The sequence below is a fragment of the Canis lupus genome, chromosome 3 (genome assembly GCF_048164855.1).
Source record: "Canis lupus baileyi chromosome 3, mCanLup2.hap1, whole genome shotgun sequence".
In the NCBI taxonomy this organism is placed as follows: Eukaryota; Metazoa; Chordata; class Mammalia; order Carnivora; family Canidae; genus Canis; species Canis lupus.
Genome location: NC_132840.1, coordinates 52071651 through 52081690, shown reverse-complemented (window position 1 = coordinate 52081690; position 10040 = coordinate 52071651). Strand labels below are relative to the sequence as shown.

At 51.0% G+C, this 10040-nt stretch overlaps 1 protein-coding gene across 1 annotated transcript in view; it reads left to right on the top strand.

Moving 5' to 3' along the window:
- LOC140625845 (uncharacterized) overlaps positions 1–10040 on the top strand; it is a 45588-nt gene that overhangs the window by 276 nt on the left and 35272 nt on the right. The window contains exon 2 of the mRNA XM_072813510.1: positions 2–117. Coding sequence (XP_072669611.1) covers positions 2–117 — 116 coding nt within the window. The remainder of the gene's footprint in view (position 1; positions 118–10040) is intronic.

The window sequence follows — 10040 nt, the reverse complement described above, 5'->3', positions numbered from 1 at the left end:
GCTGTGCTTCGCGTGGGGCGGGACTTCCGGGAGGGCAGAGCCCGGAAGCGCGGTCCCTGCGCGCGACGCTTGGCGTTTCCGGGTGCGCGGAGGGCGCTGGAGGTCGGTCTCCCGCAGGTGTGTTGGGCCCCGCTGGGGCGAGTCGGCCCCGGAGCTCTGGTTCTTCTCTGCGGGCGTGGTGGTTGGGGGTGGATTAGAGGGAGCCGTGGCGTGGGAGACTCGACGGGTTTTATTCCCGGTGCGATTAGCGTGAACGCACGCTTCCGAGGACTGCTTCTGCCGTCTGCTGGGGAAGCAAGGCAGGAAAGGGGTTAGGGCAGCAAGCTCTGCAGCAGCAGGGTCTCGGCTCACCAGTTGGGTGATCTTGAAGAAAAAAGATTCTTTTAAGATTTTATTTACTTCTTTTAGAGAGTGAGTGAGCAGGAGCCGAGGGCGCTGCAGAGGGGGAGGGAGGAGCAGGGAGCCCGGGCGGGCCCGAGCCCAGGACCCGAGCCCAAGGCGGTGCTTCAGGCCTGAGCCACCCAGGGGCCCGAATGGGACGGTCGCGGCCGGTGAGCCTCGGTCTCCTTATCTGTAAAGGGGGAGGGGGAGGGGGAGTGATAGTATCTCCGCTCTACGGCCTTTGTAGTTAAAGGTCCTTCCTAAGGAGCTGTGCAGAGCGCCTTCACGGGGAGGGAAGAGGCGCTCAGTGAGTGGTAGCAAAACTAGAAGGAAGTAAAGAGCTTCAAGCCACGTGAGATGTATCGAGACGGCTGACGGGGACGTGCTGGGCGAGCATCTCAACCGGGGAGGGCCGCTTTTTTTTTTTTTTTAATTAATTTTTTTATTGGTGTTCAGTTTGCCAGCACACAGAGGAACACCCAGGGCTCATCCCGTCAAGTGCCCCCTCAGTGCCCGCCACCCAGTCACCCCCACCCCCGGCCTCCTCCCCTTCCACCACCCCTGGTTCGTTTCCCGGAGTTAGGAGTCTCTCATGTTCTGTCTCCCTAGGGAGGGCGACTTACCTGGAAGCCCCACTCACGGGAAAGGGGCTGGTGGAAGGTTAGCCAGCAGCTCTGCAAAAATGCCTTCTGGGGCCCCTGGGGGGGGGTGGGGAGGGCTCGGTGAAGTGTCTGCCTTCTGCTCAGGTCGTGGTCCCAGGGCCCTGGGATCGAATCCTGCATCGGGCTCCTCCTTCTCCCTCTGCCCCGCACCCCCAAAGTTTTTTTTTTTTTTTTTTTTTTAAGATTTTATTTATTCATTCATGATAGGCAGAGGGAGAAGTAGGCTGCACGCAGGGAGCCCGACGTGGGATTCGATCCCAGGACCCCGGGGTCACCACCTGAGCCAAAGGCAGGCACTTAAACCACTGAGCCACCCAGGCTGCCGTCTCTCAAGTCTTTAAAAAAAAAAAAAAAAAAGTGTTCTGTACTCGGAGTAACCTTCCTCTTGGGGGTCAGGAAAACACATTCGCTACTGGACACCCCTTAGAGGGCTTACACACAAAGTTATGGCGCTGCCATTCCTGCAGGTTTTCAAAATAAAAGACAGTACTTGATGTGTGAAATGAAAAGGCAACCTACAGAAAGAGAAAAGATTTGCAGATCATGTGTCTGTTAAAGGGCTAGTATACAAAACAGGTAAGGAACTACAAGTCGATAGAAAAGAAAACCCAACTTAAAGATGAACCACGGGGGCATCCGGGTGGCTCAGTCGGTTCAGCATCTGCCTTCAGCTCAGGTCATGATACCCGCGTCTTAGGATGGAGCCCTGTGTGGGGCTCCCTGTTAGCTGGGAGTCTGCTCTGCTTCTGCAGCCCTCCCCTGTTGGTGTTCCCTCTCCCTCTCTGTCAAATAAATAAAATCTTAAAAAAAAAAAAAAAAAAAAAAGCAAAGAAATACATCTCCCCCCTCCGAAAAACCATACAAATGACCAATCAGTGCATGAAAAGGTGTTCAATATCACTAATCAGGAAAATGCAGATGGGAACCACAAGATACCTCCTCAAACCTGTTAGAATGGTTTTAGCAAAGAGACCAAACAAGTGTCAGTGGAGTAAAGGGATCCTTGGGCACTGTTGGCAGTCCTAATTGTTGTAGCTGCTAGGGAAAACAATACGGAGGTTCCTTTAACAAAAAAAAAAAAAAAGGGAGATCCCTGGGTGGCTCAGTGGTTTAGCACCTGCCTTTGGCCCAGGGTGTGATCCTGGAGTCCCAGGATTGAGTCCCACATTGGGCTCCCTGCATGGAGCCTGCTTCTCCTTCTGCCTGTGTCTCTGCCTCTCTCTCTCTCTCTCTCTCTCTCTCTGTCTCTCATGAATAAAAAAAAAAAAAAAAAAATAGACCATAGGATCCAGCAATCCCAGTTCTGGGCACATCTCCAAAAGACATGAATTCACTGTCTTGAGATCTATGCACCCCCATGTTCCCTGCAGCATTATTCACAATAACCGAGATCTGGAAATAACCTGAGTGTACATTGATGGATGGGTAAATAAAATGGGAGATATGCATGTATATCTCTGTATAGATATACACATTTATAACTATGAATATACGTTTGTAAGACGTTTATGCAATATGTAATACATGTAGCATTTATAATTATTGCATATACACATAAATAATACTATTCAGCAAACAAGGGTTTGCAACATCAAGGATGGGACTTGAGGGCATAATGCTAAGTGCAATAAGTCAGAGACACACCTACTGTATGATCTGAATTACAAATGGAATTAAAAAAGAATTGAACTAGAAACAGTAGGTTGGTGGTTACCTGAGGGTGGAGGGTGAAGGTGGTCAAAGGGTACAGACTCCAGTATAAGATGAATAAGTTCTGGGGATCTAAGGTGCAACATGGTGCCTCTAACAATACTATATATTCGAAAGTTACTAAGAGAGTAGATCTTTAAATCAGACCCACCCAGATTCCAGGGGAGGGGCTACAGATTCCACCCTTAGTTGAAGAATCAAAGACCCTGCAGAAAGACACCAGGAATGAAGAGCCTGTGCTTCCCCAGAGCCCTCTGAGCGCCCTGTGAGCTTCCGTGAAGACGTGGCCATCATGCAGAATGAACACTGGTGTGGGTTTCCATAGATGTACAAATATGCATATGTAACTTACTACTCGGCTCTCTGGTATCTACACCTGTAGGTATGGTTGCCATGAGTCGGTCCCCTCGCCCAGCCATCTCTCTGTGTATCTCACCAATCTTAATTTCCGCATCCACAAAGCTGAGGCAACCCTGGGTTCCCGAGGCTCTCCTGATCTGACCAAAGGACACCTGCTCTGGGGACCTGAGGCTCCCATTGGCCTTCCTCAAAAACACACTGATTCCTGAAATGTATTCAATCAACACATGGAGCTTATGCTACTAGGTCCTAGATACTGTTGGTGTACAGATCAGAACAGGATCGACACAGTCTTGCCACCCAAAAGTTCAGAGCTGGTGTCTTGGGGGCTGGGATGGAGCCTGGCCCTAGGGCAGAGGAAAATGTTAGAAGAGAATGTAGACCATCAATGATGTTCTTGTCTTCATTGGGTCTAACTCAGGTGTTCCTGCTTTAGATCCCTGGAACCCAGACAACTCCACAAGATAGTTTTTGAATCAGAAGTTATTTTGAAACAAATCCTATAGTCTTCCAAAGACCAGTTATATTGCCCTCAAGTTGCTCAGCAGGTTCTCCAAACCACCTATCTTTGCTTACTAGGAACTTTGAAACAGTTCAAGCAGGACTTCCTTAGCTTCCCAGCTCTGTGCTCCAGGGCAGTCACGTTGCTGTCCTTCCAGGCAGGAGGAGCCCTCGGCATGCTTTGCTTATTGATCTAACCCTCTGTATGCATCACTTCATTTAATACTACTCACAAATCTGCTGGGATGTAATCATAACCCCCTTTCACAGGAGTTAAAACAGGCTCAGACAATGACTTGCTTATGGTCTACACACCTGCCAGACTTCATAGCCTGCAGGCCTAACCAAGCCAGCTTATCAGTGCCTAGGGATAGGATTCAGATGTTTTGGCCTAGGCTCCTCGTTCAGGGAGGGACTCAGATTTAAACTTTGATAGTGGGATCCCTGGGTGGCGCAGCGGTTTGGCGCCTGCCTTTGGCCAGGGGCACGATCCTGGAGACCCGGGATCGAATCCCACATCGGGCTCCCGGTGCATGGAGCCTGCTTCTCCCTCTGCCTGTGTCTCTGCCCCCCCCCTCTCTCTCTGTGACTATCATAAATAAATAAAAAATTTAAATTTTGATAGTATTTCTATCTGAGGTTACACAGTCAATACATGAGCAGGATTGAATGAAAGTGCTTTTCATACAACTTTAAACTTGGGTGCCCTTACTGGATCATACGGTCTATACCACAGGTCAACAAGAAAAGGCTTGGTGGCATGGGACACCTGGGTGGCTCAGTGGTTCAGCATCTGCCTTCTGCTCAGGTTGTGATCCCGGGGTCCTGGGATCAAGTTCTGCGTTGGGCTCCCCGCAGGGAGCCTGTTTCTCCCTCTGCCTGTGTCTCTGCCTCTCTGTGTCCCTCATCTATATTGTAGATTAATTTTTTTTTTTAGATTTTATTTATTTACTCCTGAGAGCGAGCGAGAGAGGCAGAGACACAGGCAGAGGGAGAAGCAGGCTCCATGCAGGGAGCCCTACACGGGACTCGATCCCAGGTCTCCAGGATCACGCCCTGGGCTGAAGGCAGCACTAAACTGCTGAGCCGCCCAGGCTGCCCTACTATAGATTAACTTTTAAAATAAATCTTGTAGGTATCTTGGGCATAGCAACATGCTGTTGCATCATTGTGTGTTAAAAATACCTCTTGTGTTTTCAAGAATACTGCCCATTTTTGCCAGAAGGGAGGAAGATGGGGGGAATGAGTGAAATAAAGGGTATCAGGTGCACACTTAGCCTGATGAGTGCTAAGAAAGGTATAGAATTGTCAAATCACAATATGGGACACCTGGAATCAATATAACACAGTATGTTAATTGTACTTAGATTTCAAAAGAGACTACTACCGTCTTTAAGTCTCTGGCATATATATTAATATATCAAGAGGAAAAAAGAGAGAGAGAAGTGGACTCAACCTGTCCGAGGCTCCAAGAGGCTTCAGTTTGGCCACGGTTCATGCCTCCGATGCTTTATTCTTTGGATCCTCGGTGTCAAGCACAGTGCCCAGGACTTGAGGTGGGGTGGAGGGGCTCAGTAAGTGTCCGCTGGAGGCACAGAGGGCCTGCCTGGTGTCCATCTGCTCCGGCTGCCACAATACAACATCACAGACTTGGGCGGTCGGGGGAGCATGGCCAACAGAAGTTAATTTTCTCACCGTTCTAGAGGCTTTCAGAAGTCTGAGGTCAAGGTTACCAGGGCTGGTTTCTCCTGGGGCCTCTCTTCTTGCAGATGCCCGCCCTCTTTCTGTGCCTTTCCATGGATTGCCCTCTGTGAGTCTCTGGTATCTCTGTGTGTGTCCAAATTCCTTCTTATGAGGACACCAGCTGTGTTGGATTGGGGCCTACCGTAGGGGCCTCATTTAGATATAATCCCATCTTTAAAGACCCCCCGTCTCCAAAAACAGTCACGTTTTGAAATCCTGGGGATTAGGGTTGCAACCTCTGGATTTTGAGGGGGGCGCAATTCAGCCCCTAGCAGCTCACTCTACCCCTGCCCCACACAGTAGAAGGAAGGACATTGGGGGCCCTCTCTCCGTGAGATCCCAGCTGCTAAACCTGAACCACAGTCTGAAATGAGGGGATTCAGACTCCGGCCTAGAGGCAGGGCGAGAGGCCGTGGGGCACCTCTCTCTCCCCGCTTTATTGGAATAGTCTTCTCACGTGCAGGGAGGCTAGCCCTTCCACAGACCTAGCAGGTGCACCCAGCTGGCCCTAGGCTGGAGCGATGAAGTCTTCTGATTATCAGCACACCTTCTAGATCCGTCCCACATCCTCAGTGAAACATTGTCTGGGTGGCTCCTCCAATCAGCTGGCCCTGAGGCTCTGCCTGCAGGTGTCACAGGGAAACAATCCCGAGGCTTGCGATGCCCGCCCTGACCACTAAGGGGCGCACCGGACCCGCCGCCTCCACCTGGTTTTAGGGCTTGTTTTTAGCGCCACCAAGTGCTAAGCACCGCTCGCGGTAGAAAGAAGGCACGAAGGCACCCTTCACCAAGGAGCTTGTGAATTGGCCGGCGGCTGGCAAATGTGACCATAGTATTTTGCCCTCACCAGTTTATACGACTGGTGGAATTTCCAACCTACATTGGTGACCCATCCACCCAGTGCTAGCCCTCTGTCCCTCCAACGATCTGTGTCACTCTTATACACTTCAAACAAAGTGAGGCACATTATCTAGAGATTTTTTTCTTCTAACTTTGGGTCTCTCTCACTTCAAGCAGCTAGTGAGCTACCTCCCTCTCTCTCTCTCTCTCTCTCTCTCTTAGATTTTATTTATTTATTCATGAGAGACACAGAGAGAGGCAGAGACACAGGCAGAGGGAGAAGCAGGCTCCCTGCGGGGAGCCCAATGTGGGACTCGATCCCAGGACCCCAGGATCACGCCCTAAGCCAAAGGCAGACGCTCAACCACTGAGCCACCCAGGTGTCCTACTAGTGAGCTACCTCCAATGTCCCTGGACCTCTGTAACACTCAGGAGTGCCCACCTGGGGCATCTGGGCAGAGGGACCAAGGTCTTTCTGACCCAAGATGATAAGCATCTTAGATCCCTGTGGTCTGATGACTGGGCACATCATGGTCCCCCCTCCATTTGCCATGATGAATGTGTCACCTTCATCTCTACCCCATGTGATGGACTGAATTGTGTTCCCCTCAAATTTTAGGGTGGAAGCCCTCACCCCATGTAAGCCCCAGACATTTGGAGACATGCGGCAACAAAGATAATTAGGGTAAATTAAGTAAAATGAGGCCTTGGGGGTGTACCCTGATCCAATCTGATTAGTTATTTCTAGAAGAAATAAGAACCACAAGGATGACTTCACACAGTGACGGTCCACGCGAGGCCACAGCGAGGTGGCAAGTGTCTGCAAGCCTCTGAAGAAACCAAAGCTGGATCTGGGGCTTCCAACCTCCAGAACTGTAGGGAATACGTGTCTGCTATTGAAGCTCCACCCAATCTTTGGTATTTTGTTCCAGCCTGAGCAGACTAACGGGAACCTGGCATGGCCCTTGGGAAGCCCTGGGGAACCTGAAACCATGAGGTCTGAATTTTCTGCCAACCCAGCACAGTGGCTCAAAGGAAGGCGAGAGGAATAGAATTGTTTTTGCACGGCTGAATGTTTTTTTGTTTGTTTGTTTGGGAATCCTATCCAGACCACCAGGAAACAACCGATTTGATGGTTGGGTGTTAGGATGGGTGTTAGAATAGGTTAGCAGGATGGGTGTCAGTGATGGTGTGCTCGGGGTACAGAAGAACGGTGTCAGGGAAGGCTTCTCGCAAAAGGCTTTGGGAAAGTTAGTTAGTGGGAGCTTTCTAGAATGGCAACACAAGGAAAGCCGTTCTAGCCAAGCAAAAGGGCCGGACACATGAAAGGCAGGAGTGTATCCAGAACATGACTCATGTGGTTCACTGAGTGCCAACTCCGGGATGGGCACGCTTCCGTGAACTTCAGCGTATTATAAGTCACATAACCCTCACAACCATCCCGCTGGCTGTGCGCTATTATCGTCCCCATTTCACAGAGGAGAAACTGAGGCACAAAGGGATTACCTGCCCGAGATTACAAAGCCTATAAGTAACGGAGTTAGATTGCAAACACAGGTCCTCTGTGTCCCCCATCTGCATCCCCCCACCTCACTATTTAGCCCCCCCAAATGGCTGCCATGACTGGGCATAAATGAAGGAAGGAGCAGGGCCAGGAGGTGTGCCTAGAAGCCAGCAAAAGTCAGGTGATGGAGGGGAGGGCCCTGGCGTTTTAACTTTAGGCTGCAGGCCAGGATTACTCGGGCTGGGGTTCCCAGACCCCGGAAAGGTCGTTGATCTACTATGGGGGGCCTGGGACATGCAGAAGAATTCTTCAGTTGGCCCTCTTCCCTTAGAAGTTCTTCTGAAGTGATCAACACAATCAGTACAGGTCTCAGGAATGGCTGGCCGCACACTTCCACACCTGTAGTTGCATTTCTGGTCCTGGTCCTGCTGGCACCAGGGCAGCTCCCAAGGGACCAAGGTTCACTATCTAATTCTTAGCCCACACTGGGGTTGTCGGATACACTCTCAGGGACTTCCAGATAATTTTTTTTGTGCAGTGCGGTTCCTCATGTCACTCAATTTGAAAAACACCACAGCAGGATCCTAAGGCGGGGGGCATGGACACAGAGGCCAGATGCTGGGGACCCAGGTGTGCCTTGTGTGGGGGCTACTTATGGCCCAGGGCGTCAGGAGTGGTCTGGGGAGGTGGGGTGCCCCTGGCACAGCTGGCATCTATGGAGGCAGCATGGTGCCGACAGGGGTCTGTGGAGTCTGGGGTCCTGGCTTGGGTTACCTAGCCAAGTAACCTGGGCAAGTTTCTTTTTCAAAGATTTTACTTTTATTAATTTGATAGAGACAGAGAGAGAGTGCGCACAAGCAGGGAGAGCTGCAGGCTGAGGCAGAGGAATTAGCAGGCTCCCCGCCAATCAGGGAGCCCAATGTGGGGCTTGATCCCAGGACCCTGAGGTCATGACCTGAGCCAAAGGCAGGTGCTCAACCAACTGAACCACCCAGGTGCCTCTGGGGCAAGTTTTGTAGGTGGTCTGGACCTAGCTCCCCAGGATACAGGGAGGATTACAGGAAGCAGTAGAGGCAAAGGCCTGAAACAGGCCTGATGCATGGTGGTCTCTTCCTAGTCCTTCCCTCCCTCCCCTTTCTCTTGCTCTCCCTCCTTCCCTCCCCCCTGCCCCCCCCCCCCCCGCCCCGGCCTGTCATCCTGCCCTGGTCTCCCCGCTAGCCTTTGCGAGAAGACATTGGGTGGGGACTCAAAGGGGTGCAGGGAGGCCTGAGGCAGAGCAGCATGGCCTGGCTCAGGGTAGGGACGGTGCACATGGAGGGAATGCTCACACCAGGCCGTGGTCTGAAGTGGAATCCTCAGAATCCGCTGATGGATGCAGGGTGGAGGGGGGATAAAGAAAATTTGGGGATCAAGGGGAACTCCACGGTTTTAGCCTGGTTACGTGGGCAGGTGGTGTTGCTTTTTGCAGGGTGGTGGAAGGCAGAGGACAGCAGGTTTACTGTCAATAGAGAGAGGCCCATTTGCATCACATTATGTTTGGGTTGCCAATCGTAGATGGATTTAGTGAGCAGTTCCTTAAAACCCTGGAGCTTGGGCATGTGGGTGGCTCAGTGGTTGAGCATCTGCCTTCAGCTCGGGTAGTGATCCTGGGGTCCTGGGGTCAAGTCCCACATCGGGCTCCCCGCAGGGAGCCTGCTTCTCCCTCTATCTGTGTCTCTGCTTCTCTCTCTCTGTGTCATTCATGAATAAGTAAATAAAATCTGGAAAAAAAAAATCCTGGAGCTCACTGAGATCTCTTGGGGTGAGTATCTCAGGCCATAGATAATATGCGGCCTCAACCCGGAGACACAGCAATATTCCCAAAACCAAAAACCAGAGCAGAGTAGCTAGATCCAGTAAAGCAGGCTGAGAATGAGGCACCCACAGGGCAAATTCAAGCTGCCAAATACCTAGAGGTCAAGGTCCACCAGAACAGAGGAGAGGCCACGAGTGGCTGCATTGTCCCCACTCTGCACACTGCCATCAGCTGATCCTGGCACACCCACCCCCAGCCACAGACAAGACCTCAGAACCCTTCTTAACACTGTTTCTGGCCACCACCGCTCATAGGTTACAGATGGCACATGAACTAAATCTGTTTGCCTTTCCCAATATAATGCCATCTCCTAGTTTGGTAGAAGATGCAAGTGAGTTTCAGAGATATTTGTCCTCCCGATATTGCACCAGAGTGGTATGGCCCAGAGGAAAACCGTTTAGGTGGATTCCAAAATATTTTTTTGTGCAACCATTGGGCATTAGTCAGGCTTCTCCAGGCTTCTCCAAAAAAAAACCCCAAAAAA